This window comes from Stereum hirsutum, assembly GCF_000264905.1.
Source record: "Stereum hirsutum FP-91666 SS1 unplaced genomic scaffold STEHIscaffold_25, whole genome shotgun sequence".
NCBI lineage: Eukaryota > Fungi > Basidiomycota > Agaricomycetes > Russulales > Stereaceae > Stereum > Stereum hirsutum.
Genome location: NW_006763155.1, coordinates 310,133 through 328,361, shown reverse-complemented (window position 1 = coordinate 328,361; position 18,229 = coordinate 310,133). Strand labels below are relative to the sequence as shown.

Here is an 18,229-nt window from a genome sequence, read left to right as displayed (position 1 = left end):
TTCCGGCCAGCCTCAACAATCACGCTTCCACCACGATGGTTCTATGGGAAACCACCCGCATGAATCCTATCAGCATCTCCGCGATGAATCTATAGCGTAGCGCTCCTTGCATTGAAAATCAGCAACACGACAATCCTCTCCGATCCAAAGGACCTTCGCCCGCGACGCTAGAGCGAACAACTATACAAGCGACTAGGGATGTTGGACGAGTCCGTTGAAAGGGACTCGAGCTCTGGCGACAACAGACTGGATGGTTCGTAGGGTGCATCGTAGACTCCTTGGCAGCGCAGATGAGACGGACGATTAGCCCACTTTCTCCCACAAAATATCTCCGTATCGACTTGAAACACCGACCCACAGACTCAGGGGAAGCGCGATGGATAGAAAGGCTGCAACAAATGTCTGACCAGATAGTGTGGAGTCGACGTCGAAGAGACGTATATGAATCCACGGTGGTGGGCTGTTCTCGACTGATTGGAAGGATAAAATTTCGATGGGTCGCTGCGAGACTAGATCCTCACTGACGTACAATGTGAACCGTGTGCGACCATTCAATGGAGACAAACATTCGCCTGCTTGAGGATATGAGCGGGCCAATCTCTCCCAACGGAACGCCCACTGATCAAACTCAACCATGGCAAACGGAAGAGGAGCAAGACATGAGAAGGCGTCCATCGTGATGAAGGAGTGCGTTTGAGGACGGTGTCTAGTGACGCCACCCAATGAGATAGCATCGACCTTCGTGAGCGACGATACGTGATAGGGGCCACAATGAAATGGAGGCTTACTTTTCGTCGTCATCGACTATAACAGTGGATTTATGCGGAAACGTGAACCGCTTTTGAAGGCCTGGGATCGCATGGGTTGGCCTGCGACGACAATGAGCAAAGATGGAACGCTTCGAGCTGGAATGGACAAAAGGACCAGAAGTGGTGATGCGCTGGGCGGAGAACGAAGAATAATCGTCTTTATTGCATGATGACTAGACCGATTGAACGCAAGGTTTGAACGTGCGAGGTTACCACGGAGGGAGGGAAAGGGCGTGGGGAAGACTTGGACGAACGGACGGTTGGATGATTTCGTGTGAGCATCTGGGAGGCGATTCTGGAGTTCATTGTTGCATCGTCCCGCCGAAGGTGTGAAGATAGAGAGTTGGTCTTGATTCCCGACTGGATGGTGAGAATGGACCGAGACAGGACCGACGAAACGAACTGGGCCGTAGACTGCGAAGCCCAAAAAGCGTGAGCGCAGCATTGGCATGCGGAAAGCGAACCCGACCGAAAGCTTGACAGAATTTTCTTGAGTCTGACGCGATATGGATATGGGCCGAAGAACGAGCTCGGTCGAGAAGGATTCGGGGGAGAGTGAACGGTAGCATTCCGATGGAAGTTGTTTTGGTATGAGGACGGATGTAGTGGCGGGGCGCTAGAGGGATTCGTCGGAGCGGTCGACAATACGGTTCTGGGACGAAGATAATAGGTTAGATCGTAGAGGCAGAAGAAAAAGAAGAAAGGTAATGGATAGATTCACTATGCAGAAGCAGTGAAGACAAAGAACGGTAGTCAGCATAAGCAAGCAAAACGACCACGAACCAAACGAGAACGCGAGCGCTGTAGATATGCGTGGTCAACTGGGAGAACGGAATGGTGGCGATGGCAAGTGAAAGAAAACAACAGAAAAGACGTACTTCGCGACCGCTACATGGCCCGACTAGAGAACATGAGCCTCATAATCTCCTCGTCTATGACTCCAAACTTGTGCGTGAGGTGGCGCACGGCTCCAAACTCTTCGCCGCTTTATAGGCTTGAGCACGAATCTGAGATGGAGAGAAGGGGTGTCGATTAGACGAATAACAGTCGGAGAAATGGAGTAGAGGGCGCACCTAGAGAACTATGAGCAACAACGGTCTATCCCTTGGATCTGGTTTAGGGCATGGAGTAGAGAGGCGAGAGGCGGCTGAGGCTGTGACTTCGACACAAACGACAGCCCTCTTCGACGCGAACGACCCTCGTCTTTTCTCAACCCTTCGCGCCCGACGCGAGTATTGACATAAGGGGATAGAGACGTGAGGTAGGAGATGGGGTAGTCTGGTGGGACTCTTCGCCAGTGTCGAGGTTGATGAAAACCCCCTGCCGGTGGCTGCGATCGACGATGTGACCAAGTGATGTACATCGTGGAACCGTTCATGGTTCCGAACGGTGAACATAGAGGCAGCTGCGTACCGAGTAGGACGCATCGGTTTCAAAGTCCAGTTGTGCGGAGAAGAATATCGTGCAAGAGAGACACGGACGAGATGAGGATGCGATTGTAAAGGCAGCAAGTATGCAATGATCAGAGTGGATTGCTTGGGCTCGTGGATGTGGAGGCAGAGGCGTGCAGGGTAAGCCAGGCCTGAGAAGCACTAGGAACGCTTCGGAAAGAAACATAGACGGTAGTCTCCCAGAGATGGATGAGCCACATTGGAGGGGCTGAGCCCTCGAAACGACAGAACGGATGGCTCGAACGGTGCCTCGTGGGCTCCTTAAAACTGAGTCAACTCGAGATAGGGACTGGACGACTACCAAACGATGGAGATCGTCTGGACGTGTTCGTCTAATAGGGTGACGCCACGAATATGATGGGACTTTCACCTGCCCCCTTCTATACAAGAAACTTCACGTATCGACCCAGAACACTGACTCACAGGTTCAGGATGCGCGATGGCCAAAAAGGCGGCAACAAATGTCCAGCCAGAAGGTATACAGACATATTGGTCAACGATAGCGGGCTGGTCTCGACGGATAAAAGTTCGAGGGCGTCGCTGAGAGACAAGATCTACTGAATCGGCTACACCATCGCAGGAAGCGAATGCACACGACGATTCAGTGGATAAAGATGTTGCCTGCTCGAGAATATGAACTGTCGATTTCTCCCCACTCAACGGAACGTCAACTCGATTCTCGACCACAGAAAACGGACGAGGACGAAGACACCGGAAGGCGGCGATGAATGGGTGCGTTTGAGGACGTTATCAAGTGTGGCAATATGACGCCACTCAACGAGATGGCGACGGTACATCAGTGAAGATGAAATCCCGATGGAACGGATAGAAGGGCCGACAGAAACAAGGCTGGGCTGAGCAATAATTATGATCTTGATGGGCCTGCTGACTAGAGGGATCAATCGAACACCAGGTTTGAACGTGACAGGGTGCCAGGGATGGAGCGTAAGGGCATGGGAAGTCTCGGAAGGACGGCCGGTAGGGTGATTTCGTGTACCTATGTAGGCTATTGTCGAGTCGAATGTTGCACAGTGCCACCAAATGAACGAGGATAATCAATTGGTCATGACTCTCGATTGGATGGCGCAGATTGACCGAGAGAGTGACCGACGAAAGGGACTGGGTCGTAGACTGCGAAGTCGAGTGTAGCGTTGACGTGCGGGAAGAGGGAACGGGTTCGAACGCTTTATAGTCTTCTTGGATCTGTCGCGGTATAAACGTGGCCTGAGGGAGATCGAATCTGGAGGATCCAGTGTAAATTGAACGGTAGCATTGGCTTTGTGGAAGTCGCAGTGTTAGCAAGGCGAAAAGATATAGTGACATGCAACATAAGAGATTCACCGGGGCGGTCAACAGTGGGGTTGCGGGACGGAGGTGATAGGGTAGGCCGTAGGAGGCACGTAAGGCAGGATTCATTGGGGACTGGAGAGTAATATCGTCAGACGAAGAACGCTGATTTCTGGATAATGGGAAAACCAGGACGTACCCGGATTATGCGGTGAACAAATGCTCTCTCCCATGGGAGGCCAAAGAGACTCCGATGTTTCATGGGTGCATATGGCAATGCCGTATATTCACTTGTGCGCACAAACAGAAGCGATAGTCTGTCTACTCAGAATGAAGAGGCAAATATCAGCCTCCTGACCATGAGGACGAAGGGATAAAGGAACATGAACTGTCTCCGACGAGTCTAACGACGGATATTGGGAACCCACTATTAACTTTGGGACAAGGATCTAAAGGTTGATCTCCACGTAACGGTGTCCCCACGACCGATCATGACCATGAATCCACCTCACAGAACGCTAGTCAAATTACTCCTAGTGCGACCTGGGACCCGCGTTTCTAAATACAACGCGGCTTGGGGCGTAGAGGTCCTTCATGGCGAACGCAGCGCGGGAGATCTTGCCGTCAGATTGCAGATACTTGAAACGGCCCGTCAGAGACACTCAGAATGATCAAGGGAAGCATGCCTCACTGAGTACCGTACAAGCCGAACTCGCTAGTGTAGGATTTGGGGTCACTGAACAGTGGTGCTCCCGCGGCAGATAGATCGAGGTGAAAGTCGGTTTCGAGTAGAAAAGGGAAGAGGAAGGTTAAGAATAGGTTCTGTATTCAGAAGCGGAGGCGGTGGATAAGTGATTGTCAACATATGCACACAACACGACCACAGATACACGCTAGACTGGGAGAAGGGAATGGCGGTTGCGAAAGGTGAAAGGAAACCAAGATAAAAGACGTACTGCGCGATTGCTACACGCCCCGGCTAGGGAATAACATCGTCCTCGTGCACGACCGCGTATAGTGCGTGAGGTGGCTCAAGGGTCCAAACTCTTCGCCACTTCATATGATGGTTGAGTAAGACTCTACGTCAGAGAGAAATCAGTAACGACGGTTGGACAAGGAACAGTGGAGGAGACGCGATAGAGGGCGCACCCAGCGAAATATGGTCCACTGTGGTCTAGTCATTGAATCTACCTTCGGGCGTGATGTAGCGATGCGGCTGGCCCTTGTGATGGATCTTCGTCGCCGGCAGGAAGTCTCGGACGGGGAGTCCGCGCTGAGAGATACACTGAAAAATGATACAGCTTCAGTTAGTACTTCACTGTAGAGGAAGAAGTGAAGACGTACTATTACATTCACAACGGGGTATTGAGGAGTGTCGACGAAGAAGGACGCGAAAATCGATACAAATTGGCGGAAAACCTACCTCATCACGTGTCGAATGATGAAACTCCGCTAAACTCCGCACCCGCCTCTCAACCGAAGTCGAGTCGCGGTTGTCGATATGCTTGTCGTTCGACGTCTCTCCTTTATCTAGTGTCTCGCCTTCGTTCCTATCACTCAGTCTGTGAATAGCTCCTTGCAAGCATACACGTCTCGACCTAGAGTACTTGAAGTCGTGTTTGACTGACGTACGATCAGAATGGGACGCACCGAACTCACTACAGCTTGGTCTGCCTCTGTTAGATCGAGTTCTCTCGTATAAAGCAGGATACTAACTGTCTGGATGAACTTCTAGCATTGAAATATTATAGAAATACTTCTGATCCATCGTACCTTCACATCTTTCTGTGGCCCATCACGAAAGGGACAACAAGGCGATGTTCTCAGTCTAAGGTGGCGGTCTTACTGAATGTCTACTCGTTCTGACTAGCTGTGGGAACGAGGAAGCAAGTTATCCTATCGTTACATGGTCGCCCAATCTCTCTGGCCCGCGGCACCTCCAGCTTCACGGCGGCGCGAGCCAACTTGCTCCTTCCTGTTGCCGAATTATCACGCATTATGACCGTGCTATTTCCTCTCTCTTCTTGCGATCTGCCTGGTACGTTGATTTTTCGTCCTCATCGCTCCCTCCCTTTTGGGAATACTCATGCATATTCACCACAAAATAGTTCAGAGAATCTTCGAACACGCGCCGGTCGTCCATTCTTCTTCTTTTGCCTGTGTCCTGCCAGTTTCCAAGTCAGCAACGCCTCCGCCATCCTCACCGGCCCCCTCCGCTCATGCACGAGTATATTCCCTCTTCCCTTGGCCTGTTATGCTTCTTACCATATTTTCAGTCTGTCCATATCCTGAACTTCGCACTCCTACATTTTCCGCCAGTACCAGACTACGCCACCGCCACACTGGCGCACCCACCACCAAAGACACCACGTTCTCCTTCGCCTCATCTCCTGACGTCGACACGGCGCCAAAAATTCGACAGCATGTATCCTGTGCATAGATCGACGTTCACGGAGGAGATAAGATCGATCTATATCGTGAGGAGCTTCTGAACTGTGGTGGTTCAGTGTTATTTAGTGTTGGGGTGCGGTCGTGATGGAGCTCGAGGGACGGCATCCTCGTCCTTGTTCTGGACTGTTCCAGGTCATCGTCTGTAGGGTCTTCGCATCCTACAGGTAGCGACACAGAATCGACCAGGAGAACGTGGTTTGGTAAGGCTGAGGACGCGGAGGAAATGCTTGGTGGAGATTGAGTTGGTAGTCGATCGACGACGTGGAAGGGACGTTTCGCGCTAGTCCCGTTTACATTTGGTCAGCCTTACAATGCGATTGCACTAATAGTGAAATCCACCGCCACCGCTCTCATCTGAAGTGCCTCGAAATTATTATGCCAATCACTCTATTCAGCACTCCACACTCCCTCGCGTCCGTTTCCGATATCGGACGGTGTTCACACAAACTCGATCATTTCCCTCGAAGAATATATCGACACTTTCTCGTTGCCGACGCTCACGAAACTTACAACATCTCTGCTTTCTCAAGTTCGGAATATAGTCATACTTGGATGCCGCCCGTGAGTCCGAGGAGGGGTTAGAGATCTATAGTGAAGAGGAACGATTGTCTTCCTCGATCTTGGAGTCTGGATTTCGAGACTAGGTTAGAGATAGGACACAGACAACAGTGTTGGCCATTTACAAGCGAATAGGTTCATCAAACGGAGTGCTAGACGATGCATGTGGGAGAGTAGTGGATTAGCGCGTGTGTCCTTCGGTTCTATCTGAACCGATGGCAGACGTACTCACTACTACGTTGAACGCAGGTCGTCTGGGGCCTGGTACTCCGTTGACCTACCTCACCTTAAAGACTCAAAATCTTGCAACGGAATGGTATCCATTCACGACCTTCGACCACGAGATGGTCAACAGCGAATGAGTAGCGCTGCTCGGTACTCGTTTCCAAAGCTGCGTCCTATTTCGTCATACAGAAGAGAAACCAGTCCCGCTTCCTGAGTGCTAAATCCCGCATCGCCTCATCGACAGCTGTACATAAATGACATTCCTGTCGACTGCTTCGTTTAGCCCTCTCCTGGTCGTTGGTGCCGTTGCGACGGACAATTTTCCTCGATTCCATGCTAGCCTCAACGCCACCGCCACAACGACCGAACCATCACTAGTCCACACTTCATCTGTCCAGTGTCCTGGTCGCTGTAACATCCACACGACTTGCCCCGGGAGCGACGTACCGCAAAATACTCAGTGGAGAACATCAGCTCGATGGAAGAATGCTGGTACCGCGGCTCTATACGTGCACTCCGAGACTGATACCCTCACAGTGACTGATCGAAGAGATAAAGGACGACTAAGGTAGTGCCTTTCGGAAGTCTGCGTCATGATTGTTGCAAAGCGTGATAGAAGGTTGATAGATGATTTCAGCTTATGCTGATCTCTTGAGATTGAGCTTCGAGCCGCCGGTGAGTCCCAAAGGGACGATCATGTGTGGATGAATGTGAGTAAATCTCGTTGTTACACGATTTCAGGTCTGTTACTGAACACCTGTGTGTATCTGTATTAGAAGTGGGTAGCACGGCTGTTACCAGCCGTCACGCATTGCCCGCGCGCTTTTATTTGACAGGTACGCAATCTCCGTGAAGCTTTTGATGCTTTCAATGTCGTTCTGACCAGACCTCATAGATCCGCTGCCCTCTATTTGATAACTCACCCAGGCATACGACGCAGACTCTTCAACGACTTAGGCCTACCTCGTGCTCTACTGTGTTCGTTGGTTACACCTTCAGTTTCAGTGATGATCTACCTGCGACGTCTACTTCCCTTGATCATCAGTATGACTTCTTGCTATCTGCACCGCCTACGCCTGTACATACAAATGGTAGGTCACGTATTATGGCTGGATGACTAGATGTACTGACTCTGCCTAGCATATAGACGCAGTGATATCTGATGAATTACGGGTGTGCGGTGTAAGAATGAATCACACCCGAACAAATTAATAACAGATGTCAAGCAAGAGAGTTAAATACACTGAGTGTTTCCGATCGTACATGTACAACGTCCCGAAAAGGGGTACTTTATCCTTTCCATGGGAATCAAAGGGAGGTCGTGTTATAACGACGATCCGCAGCCTTTATTAAATCAGCAGCGCGCTCGGCGACAATATATGTCGGCGTCTGCGTGTGCGCTGCGGGGATCCGAGGCTATAGAAACAAGAGAAAGTTAGCAATCAGTATTATATCGCTACACTCGAACAGTAACAGAGCTAGAATATGAGTACGAACAAATATTGTGGAATCCACTACCCTCAAACCGACCGTTTGCTTCACTGTCAAATCCGAATTCAACGCTCCACTCCCCCTCGACGTATCATTTCCGGTCTTTCCCATAGGCACAGTGCACGAGCCATGCGAATTCGTGTACGCCTGCGCCCTAATATATGCATCGAGTTCATCATCGGTTTGCGCCTGTGCAAAGTCCCCATACTCCCCAATAATCCAGTCCGACCAGGCGGGTGCAGCCATGAATCGTCGCGCGGATTTGAGGGCTTCACGCATGTTGAAGATGTCAAATTCGGTGGCGAGAAGGTTTGGCGAGATTATTGGCTGGTCGAAAGGGTTGGTGCTGTTGAGGCTAACAGATCCGCCTACGACGCAAGTGTTACGGCATGAGGGTCATTCTGTTCGATGTAAAAAGAGAAATATTACGGGACGAAGTGGAGACAACGTTGGTGAACATTGTGAAGAAGCTTCCATTCGTGGGCTCAGGTTCGATGAATGACAGAAAGTTGTTCTGGAGGGAGACCAGAGTTAAGCGTCAACATATACATGAAATATGGATAAAATGACTGACCGTGAATATCATCTCATAATGTGCCGACGTAGGTCCAGCACTAGGATCGGTGGTGTTTTCGAAAATACTGGCGTTATCGGGCAGCCTCAACCATCCCCATTGGTTACCAGCAGATATCACATCTGCTCCAGTACGATTGACGAGCCACTCGTTCAAGGTCTCGTTTTCAAGGGTGGCGTTTCGAGAGAGATCATCGAGAGTGTCGTTGGAACTGACTGTCCAGCTCGAGGTCATGAGCGGGTGGTCCTGTAAGTGCAATGCTTCAGTGATTCAACCCTGATAGAATCAGAGGAGCAAAACGGTGGCTTGCCTGTAGGTTCTTCCCAACATCCTTAAGATCGACTATAGTTTGGATACCAACTTCAGACAAAACATCAGAGTCTCCGATACCAGACAACATTACTATGGTGGTGTCCAATAATGTGAGGCAAATATGTATTTTTACATGAGAAGTGCGCTAGACTCACGCAGGTGTGGTGTCTGAAAGGGCCCTGCGGATAGAATAACTTCACGAGTGGCATTCAACGAGAACACAGGACCTTGCAATATGGCCAAATCGTTATTAATCAAATGTAGATAGACATGGAGTACGCTTACTGGAAGCATTATGCGCGAAGTTCACTCCGAGGAACACAGGAAGATTGTCCTGTGTCCCAGTTTGGACAATCTTTGTGACGTGGGTGTTGACCACGACGTCGAGATTTGAGCGTGAAAGAGCTGGGGCGATGAAGTCCCTGGCGGAGCTCGAACGCGCACCATCCGCAATCTGTGGACAAGGTATGAGCAAAAATTGACAATGATACTACAAATGGGATGAACCGTAGTCTGGGCCCAGCCTGTGTTGAACAAATGTGACAATAATGAGAAGTGAATTCTAAACAATATGAGGCACTGCGACTTACTAATCCCAATAGGGTTCCCAGAGTTCACATCGAGATTGAATGGATATTCGTCTGCCAGTTGTGCAGATGCGTTGAAGACTCTTCCGTCTGTGGGCAGCAATATCCCTGTCATACTGGTCCCAAGCTGTCCTGTGTATGAAGTGAATAATGAGTGGATCGAGCTTGTGATAGCATGGTACAGCATAACATACCGTTGTAACCATGTACAGCGGGATCATATTCTCCAGTAGTATTACGGTGGTCGGACGGCGCTGTCAAATTCTCCATCTGATAGAGATGCGCCCACAAAAAATCAGACAATAATTAGGGATTATATATGCTGGGCAGTGCATTTCTCACCTTAATCATGTAGGGGAAGAGGTTATCCCAAGACCAACCTCTGTCTTCAGTGATGTTGGCCCAGCGGTCGTAATCGTCGCGCGTACCCCGACTGTACGCCATGAAGTCTACGCAGATTTTAGCACGTTGTAATGGATACGTAGGGTGTACCCCTCACTGATAGATGTAGAGCCTCCCAAGACGTATCCGCGAGCATATTCGAGCGTTCGATTATTTAAACCTTCGACAGCCGTAGTCGTGAAGTTCCAGTCCTGAAAGCTCACAGACGGTCAGTCAAGATGGCAGATTGGTATGAAGTGGATTTCTCACAAATTGAGGGTCATTTATTCCTCCAGCGCCGAGCCTGGGAATCTGGATGTCGATATTATTGTAGTCACTGTATCGAGGCATCCTCCATCAGTCGGAACACGAAACGTTCGAGATTCAGAGCGGCGTACCTTGGTCCCGCTTCGATCAAAAGAACCTTCACATCAGAGGACTCAGTCAGCCTGTTGGATAGCAGACCACCAGCAGCCCCGGCTGGGAACAATGAACGGTGATTGTTCTCCGATTAGCGTCTGTAAAGAAATCGGATCCGGCATGACAACTTACCTCCAACAATGATGTAGTCGTATGCTACACTTTGGGGGATACTCGATGGGTCTTCATACAGTGCACCGATGGCCGAGGTAGCGAAGAGAAGCAGGCCTACTAATAGAGTATGATAGCGGGATGATGGCATGATAGCGTCACGGTATAATCAACGACGAAATCGAATAGGTTGGGGAGGATGAGATCTCTTGTGATAATGCTTTTAAACTTTCCTCCACAATTCGGCTCTTTATACGACAAAGTCAATATTGCAGACCAGTAAGCCTGTGTATCTTCAGGTACATGCCATAGCTAGTGAAACCGTTGAGCGAGAGGCGTTCACGTAAAAGACCATGCGTGATGAGACCGCTGAACCCCAAAGCCTCCAGCATCGATGACTGTGACGACGAAAAAGCCACAGCCATTGTTTCAAAGGGGCATACGGACTGGCCAGGCAGAATATAGCGCCCTCAACCGGATAGCCCTACATTCTACGAGAGCAGGCACGATCGTTTGCCACAGCGCCGACGTTGACTGCTCGTTGACACGGGGTCACTGGTTTACAGCTCCGACTATCTCCGACTCACCTTCGTGGTGGCTGACTCAGAACCACACTCTCGGCTGCGTATTATCCGCTTCTTCTTTTAGTTAAAAGATTACCATACCAGTCGAAGCCTGATAATAGGTCAATGCAAATTCTCGTCGTGCTGGCTGTATCTGCCTTTTAGAAATGTCGCGTCCCTGGAGCGCTCCAAGGTAGAATTTACTTGGAGTGCTCTCCTCTAAATAGAGCTTCCACACGACTTACTCAGATATGTGTGGGGTCCATTGAATCCCTTTCCACAATGGACACATGGTCCACAAAGCATCCATAACCTATGAGGGGCATTTATCTATAGGTCCACTGGGACCAACCAACTCGTCGGTTCATAGGCTCGCGAGTGCTTGCCCCGGTACTGCAAAAATCCCAGTCTTAATCTTTTGCGCCATCTAAATGACATCACTTGTTGTTGCGCCATGAATGTTTCGTGTGGAAGTTTGAAGGGGGTCGAAGACGAGGAATATGGAAAGTCGTCGATGACTCCTTCTTTGATAGTCCTAGTACCCATAGTTTTTGGTCCAACATGATCTCTAACGAAGTTTTAGGCCCATCACTGCGCCCATCCTGGCGCTCTACTACTTATCTCCAAATATGTACACCGTTTTGAATTGCGCGGAGACGGGAATTGAATCTTCAGCGGCCTTTGACCTTTTTGGACCACAAAGGCAAGCACCTGTACAAGGCTTTTGAGGACTTAATCCTATTCAGACACGTAAAATGTTGTTGTCATGATGAACCACTACGAAAACCATGTACAATTCTCAATCAGTGCTGACTCCCCTCTTTTTCTATAGATGTTCCGGTCTGGCTAGCGCGTTGATGTACGGCTACCTTCAGAACTTATAACTTCAAGGAGTCGCCTCCCTCTTTTACACACTGATTCAAGGCCTCATCCATCTTCTGCTCCTTCAACCCCTGGAAACCATGCTACTCAACGTCACATTTCTGAAGTTGTTCGCTGTCACGACTGCTACACTGCTAGTAACGTCCGTTGTCGTCGTGATTCTATCTCAAGTACACCATTGGTACAGGCAATATCATCTGCGTAACATCCCGGGACCTGCATCCCAGTCGTTTGCATACGGTAAGTAGTCTCAAATTGCATTGAATATACATTGTGAGTTTCTAACTATCTTCTTCCCCAGGTAACCTCCGACAGGTATTTAGCCTGCACGGTTGGGAGTTTCACAAATCCATGGTCCAGAAATATGGAAGGGTGACCAAAATCTGGGGATTCTTTGGCGTACGCCACTCCACTAAAGCTCATCATCTGTATTGGACCGGTCTGACAACCCACTTTAGGACGCTCAGCTCCACATCGGAGACCCGAAGGCCCTGTACAATATTCTGATAAAGGATCAGGATGTTTTCGAAGAGACAGACGCATTCATCGAGTAGGTTTAATGCCTTATATTCAGCGAGCAAGCACTAGATAGGGAAACCTCTTTTCAGGGCTAATAAGATATTCTTCGGTCCGGGATTATTGGGAACACTCGGTTAGCTCCTCCGTAAGATCTATGATAGCTTTCTCCATTGACGACCTCCTTTAGGCACCCTCCATCGCCGCCAGCGGAAGCTCCTTGTTCCTATTTTCTCGGCCAATCACATGCGGTATATGATACCGGTATTCTATAAAATCACGCACCAGGTGAGCACCTCTGCTCTTAGATTCACCGCTCGGGCTGAGTATATTGTTTTTCTCGCATAACAGCTTCATGATATTCTGCAGACCAAGTTAGCCAACGGTCCGCAGGAGATCGATGTCAAGGAATGGATGACACGCGTTGCGCTAGAGATCGTAGGCCAGAGCGGACTCGGATACTCCTTCGAGACGCTCGACGAAACGAAATCAAACCAATATGCGGCAGCAGTCAAGATGCTCTTGTGCGTCTTATGATATATACCAAAGTCATATACTCTAGGAGTGAGCTGACTCCAGCATGGATAAATAGCCCGGCCTTTGGGGCAATTCCGATCTTACGACAGATCCTTCCATATGTGTGCAATATCGGCACCCCTTCCTTCCGCCGCTGGGCCGTACGGTTCTTGCCCTCGAAAAATGTACAGCTCTTGATCAAGGCTACCAAAGCCATGGATGAGACGTCGAAGAAAATATTCTACCTCAAGAAGGCGGCATTGGAGAAGGGAGATGACACAGTTGTTCAACAGATCGGTGAAGGCCGGGATATTATGAGTGTTTTGAGTGAGCTCTGCATCTGTTACAAAGTACTAATGTTGACCAAAATATCTGGATCTGTCATCTTTATTTCCTAGTGCGATCGAATCTGAACGCTCATGAGGCCGACCGTATGCCCGACTACGAGTTACTTGGGCAGATGTCGTGAGTCTCGTATACGTAAGCTAACAGTTTTATGTGCCAGACTAATCACCCATCTATTGTAGAACTTTAGTTTTCTCCGCGATGGACACGACGTCTTCCGCATTGTCTCGCATCATGTTGCTATTGTCTCTGAATCCTAAGGTCCAGGATAGGCTGCGTCAAGAGTTAATTGACGCTCGAAAGGAGTACGGTGGTGACCTCGACTACGACGACCTCCATGCGCTTCCATATCTGGAGGCTATCTGTAGGGAAACTCTTCGCGCGTAAGTTGTACATTTCACGATCACATTATCTCCCTATTAATTGAAGATCATTCAGCTATCCACCGATAACTCAAACTCCCAGGATGTGAGTTTATCTTCTTGACTATGACGATGTAATGAATCTTATATCTCTGTTCAGCGCACGCAAAGACGCAATGCTCCCGTTGAGCACACCCATCAGGGCCAACGATGGCAGTACTATCAACGAGATTCTCATCCCAAAGAACTCGACCGTTTTTGTCGCCATTCAGACGTTAAACACGGACCCACTCATATGGGGTCCCGATGCGACCGAGTGGAAGCCTGAGCGATGGCTCTCGCCCCTTCCGGAGAGCGTCATCAATGCGCACATTCCAGGCGTATACTCGAACATGTACGTACCGAAAATGCCCCACAACACCCCCCTATTGTCTATACTTACCTAACGCGCTACACCTCTGACTTAGGTTGACATTTTTGGGGGGCGGAAGAGCTTGCATGTATGCCTTTACCTTCCGATTTCAACATAAGCCCAATATTAACATGCTGTCGTTCAGTGGCTTCAAGTTCTCGCAAATGGAGATCAGTGGGTTCTTTCGCCGTCTCACTCTGCCTTGCAGAATTATCTCATTCTTCTCACACTGTTCTTGCCGCTTACAGAGATCATACTGTCCCTCTTGATACCCAGCTTCCGCTTCTCAACCACCGACAAGACGACTGACTGGCTAATGGGAGCAGTATCATCCCCAGTCATCTCCGGAAGCATGAAACCTTCTATGCCATTGATACTTACGCCTATAAATCCTGAAGCGTAGATGGCGTAGTTGATGTAGTTGGATAGAAGAGGTTATACTGAACGGCGGCGCGGTCGAGAAATTTGTAGAAGGCTCCAGCTGTGGTAATACCGAGTGTTATTTTCGTTATTTGTTTGCCCGCAACATCCCTTACTATCTGGGGATGAGGTGGCCTTTTGACTATGGGCGTGTATGAATATTCAAAGTCTCCTCTCGCGATGTACAAATAAAGACTGGATTGCTTTATCGCCGGTCTTACTGATTGGTTGAACAACTCGACTCCCCTAATGGACATAACCGGCGAATGAATTCCATCTTACGCCACACATACCACACATCACCCGTCATGCCACATCGCCTGGAATGTTTCGCCCATTCGAAGTAAGGAATCTTCCTGAACTTATTACAGTCCTTGAACGAGCTCCGGCGGACGTTCAGCGGTATTCGTTTACAAGGCGACTTGAGTCTCACCCATACAGATGACCGAAGAAGCGATGACCCACGACAAGAGCCGCCCAGGGTGGATTGTACGCTTCTATTATCTCCAAGAAAATAGAAACACCTAGCGGAATGGAGGTGATACTGACGCGGGATAAGGTTGACCGTCTATTGCCGTCCTCGGTGTCAGCGCTAGGACCTAGTTCCATGGTGTACACGAACAACACACGTCTCCCTCTTTCTAGCCTCAGATGAGGCCCCGCACATATTGTATAGCGATATCCGTGACATGCACCGAGGTACTGTGGCTGCTGCCACTAATTAGGCGTAAACCCCGTGATGGGTCCCTCAGAGACGGTACGATAGGACACCGCTATAGACAGGGTCACTGAGATCGTGGTATGATGCACCAAGTGACACAAAAGATTGAAAATCCGTTGGGTATACATGTAGAGCTGAGAAGCACGCACAAAGGAAACGAGGCATCTCAATCACTGACTATGCCGTTTCCAACTAGCCTTAGTGCGATTGTGAATCATATATATGGGAGGAACAAGATGATGCAAAGCGCCCAGCCAGTCTTGGTGCGATCATGAGTCACAGGGACGGGAGGGACGGGATACAAAGCATCGATGGCATGATAGGTATGGAGTAACGACGTGCAGCCAAAGTTGCGAGGGGTGCCCCACTTGGGCACTTTTACAGGAATGGAATCCCGCTAGTGCAGGCTCTTGTACTCGAAAGAGCAATCACAGCTTGGACGACTCGCCGACACGAGTATCCCCGGGTGTAAACCCATAATGGTAGTCATGATGCACTTTATATTATCATTGGTGGCGGCTGCTGCACGGAGATTTGAGCAGGCATACCGCGGCAAGAGATGAGCACGGTTAGCTACTCGAAGTAGTCTGATACTGCTGATTCTGTGGGCGATCGCACCACAAGACGATGAGGAACCGTATGCATACAATTGCTATAGATACTGGAAAGTGTCAACGACCCGGTGAAATAGTGACGAGGAGCAGATTAACTCACGGATATTCGACACATAGCTGACTGTTAACTCGCGGGAGCACCGACCTAAACTATTTTGCCGCATCATCCGTATCACAAATCGGTCCGAGACACTGAGGAATCGCCGCATCGTAGTCCTGGCTCTTTCATCCCAGAATACTCGGTCTCACTGTTCGAACCAGGCGATACACGCAATTGCCAACCAACGCTAGCACTTGCAGCTACGCGACGAAGCCTCCTTCAAAATCCTCGAAGGACAACCCCTTCAACATTCCAGCGCAAGACCTCGGCGAAGAGGTTAGGGCTGAAAGGACGTGGCACCCGCGAGCTGGAGGTTATATTGGGTAAGTGTGGCGGTCGCGCTTACTTGCGAAATGAGCTATCCAAGTTCGAACCCGAGCGAGCAAGGAGATCGGGAAGAATTTTTGCGAAGCATGCAACAGCCAAAAATGATGATGGAAGCTGAACTTGCATAGGGGTGGGCAACCATGAGTATGGAAAATCGAAAGATACAGTAACGGAGGAACAACGATTTCAGGAAGGGTATTCAGGCGGCCATGCAATAGCCTTCGGTGTTGGTTTTTTGACTGTTCGTGTGACGGTAACCTTTATCATGTACCGCATGAGGCAGAATGTCGTAGATTTCAGTGAGAATGGGTCGAGAGATAGTAAGATGTGGCTCCTACAGTTTACTTCCATGTGAGAGCTAGCAGCTTGTCAACGTAGCGCCACATCTATCAGATCTGCAGGAGCTCGCAAAGGAAGAGCGAGCATGTATTGTGAACGCCACGGAGACCCGTATCTGGTCATGCATGAAGACGACACCCTTGGAGACGAACCTTGAAATCCGGAGGTGACAGTGATTTTGGTTTCGGTATGGAATATGAGGTATGACAGTCAATGAAACCGACGAGTCAGGAACAGAAGTTGGGAAAGCCTTTCGGCGGTTTAGGCGACAGTGAAGGATTCCAAGGCGTATATAAGGGCCTTGGCTGAGCCATGTCGTAGAAAGGGAGAAAGGTCTTTCGACTCAAACACTACACGAAGGTCGAGAGAGCGTAAGGAACGCTTTGGAAGAGTGTCTTCGTGATCAGTGGGCGACAATACGGTCGTTGCGGCGATCATGTGGAGCCTGGCGGTAAAAATTGAGCTATTGAGTCGTGAAGAAGTCGAAGTCACCGCGCTAGAGAGGCTGAACGACTAAAGAGAGCGGTGTTTAGGGAGGCACTGAGCATTGAGAAGTCGGAAATGCTGTGTAGTTATCATGATTAACAATTCGCCGAGAATTGATGGTAGTCTATATTAGTTCCACACACTACCACTGCCTTTCAGAGCAACCTTCCCAGAGTGCGTGCTGTTCTAACGACAGAGAAACAATGTGCTGCTGGGGATCGCGGCTATTCGAATTGGACAGGTCGGGTTGGGGATGATCTGAGGCTCGATATGAAAGGTTGGGCAAGACCAATGTGACGGAAAGAGCAAGACGGTATACCTAAAAGCCCTTTTTCGTGGTCGCTCGCCAGATAGCAAGATCTCTGGATATAAATTTCCATTTCGAGCGACAGGGGCAGTGCATCCCGTTTCACTCGATGTAAAACGGGGGATAGATGTCAAGCAAAAGCTAGCACGGCGACATAGGATGCGTACAGCAAGGGCTAGGATAGAACGTGACATGCAAATGACTGGGGTCAACAGATAGAGCCTGGGCGGAAGGAACAAGTGGGCGCACCTCCGAAATATCAGTGTCAACCATGTTGTATCTGACTGGCAGCGGTGCTAAGGCGTCCGAGACGACATGAGGGGGGGGGGGGGTCACTCGAGGATGTGGGCACGGTCCCTGGATGCGTTTGTGTGGTTAAACAGCGAGGGGTATAGTCGTGGCCGTTATTTCGCAGTAGATGAGTTCGGCACATGAGAGAGAGACGCCATGCAGGTATCAGAGCATACTCACCGAACACGGCACAGGAAGGGGACGCACCAGTACAACCGTCTGACATGTGCTTCCTTCCACTCCCGTAGTCCATTCACCGAATGACCTGCTGCGTTAGTTCGTGATGCTTTCGGTTCGTCTCGTCAGAAAATAAGAGTACCTAGATCAGTAACTTAACAGTTAGAGGAAAAGAGTATAACAAAATGGACAGA

At 49.6% G+C, this 18,229-nt stretch overlaps 5 protein-coding genes across 5 annotated transcripts; 3 read left to right on the top strand and 2 right to left on the bottom strand.

The window, feature by feature from the left end:
• Positions 1 to 1,485: 1,485 nt before the first annotated feature.
• STEHIDRAFT_126450 (uncharacterized protein) lies at positions 1,486 to 2,950 on the bottom strand. The gene is made up of 3 exons (XM_007311323.1): positions 1,883 to 2,950; positions 1,688 to 1,816; positions 1,486 to 1,529 (listed from the first exon to the last, which is right to left on the bottom strand). The coding sequence occupies exon 1, from the start codon at positions 2,185 to 2,187 to the stop codon at positions 1,891 to 1,893; it is 297 nt and encodes a 98-aa protein (XP_007311385.1). The 5' UTR covers positions 2,188 to 2,950; the 3' UTR covers positions 1,486 to 1,529; positions 1,688 to 1,816; positions 1,883 to 1,890.
• Positions 2,951 to 5,156: 2,206 nt separating this feature from the next.
• STEHIDRAFT_173072 (uncharacterized protein) lies at positions 5,157 to 6,039 on the top strand (the record flags this gene model as incomplete). Its single annotated transcript, XM_007311316.1, has 4 exons — positions 5,157 to 5,215; positions 5,283 to 5,585; positions 5,656 to 5,774; positions 5,824 to 6,039. Exons 2-4 carry the CDS (start codon positions 5,546 to 5,548, stop codon positions 6,037 to 6,039), a joined length of 375 nt encoding a protein of 124 aa, XP_007311378.1. The 5' UTR covers positions 5,157 to 5,215; positions 5,283 to 5,545.
• A 2,050-nt stretch (positions 6,040 to 8,089) lies between these two features.
• Positions 8,090 to 10,808, bottom strand: STEHIDRAFT_135717 (alcohol oxidase; the record flags this gene model as incomplete). Its single annotated transcript, XM_007311315.1, has 14 exons — positions 8,090 to 8,197; positions 8,279 to 8,640; positions 8,702 to 8,786; positions 8,847 to 9,092; positions 9,157 to 9,248; positions 9,314 to 9,385; positions 9,444 to 9,612; positions 9,666 to 9,877; positions 9,940 to 10,015; positions 10,088 to 10,194; positions 10,245 to 10,338; positions 10,397 to 10,463; positions 10,525 to 10,606; positions 10,679 to 10,808. The coding sequence occupies 14 exons, from the start codon at positions 10,806 to 10,808 to the stop codon at positions 8,090 to 8,092; spliced, it is 1,902 nt and encodes a 633-aa protein (XP_007311377.1).
• A 1,374-nt stretch (positions 10,809 to 12,182) lies between these two features.
• STEHIDRAFT_135716 (cytochrome P450) lies at positions 12,183 to 14,656 on the top strand (the record flags this gene model as incomplete). Its single annotated transcript, XM_007311314.1, has 14 exons — positions 12,183 to 12,342; positions 12,404 to 12,501; positions 12,561 to 12,652; positions 12,711 to 12,754; positions 12,809 to 12,906; positions 12,970 to 13,142; positions 13,211 to 13,461; positions 13,533 to 13,599; positions 13,662 to 13,862; positions 13,918 to 13,947; positions 14,002 to 14,235; positions 14,309 to 14,341; positions 14,399 to 14,427; positions 14,502 to 14,656. 14 exons carry the CDS (start codon positions 12,183 to 12,185, stop codon positions 14,654 to 14,656), a joined length of 1,665 nt encoding a protein of 554 aa, XP_007311376.1.
• Positions 14,657 to 15,665: 1,009 nt separating this feature from the next.
• STEHIDRAFT_116476 (uncharacterized protein) lies at positions 15,666 to 16,944 on the top strand (the record flags this gene model as incomplete). The annotated part of the gene is made up of 4 exons (XM_007311313.1): positions 15,666 to 15,717; positions 16,243 to 16,431; positions 16,564 to 16,755; positions 16,829 to 16,944. 4 exons carry the CDS (start codon positions 15,666 to 15,668, stop codon positions 16,942 to 16,944), a joined length of 549 nt encoding a protein of 182 aa, XP_007311375.1.
• Between the last annotated feature and the right edge of the window lie 1,285 nt (positions 16,945 to 18,229).

Excerpts from the sequence above, each read along its gene's own strand:
- STEHIDRAFT_126450 (XM_007311323.1), bottom strand. The coding sequence starts at position 2,187 with ATGAACGGTTCCACGATGTACATCACTTGGTCACATCGTCGATCGCAG.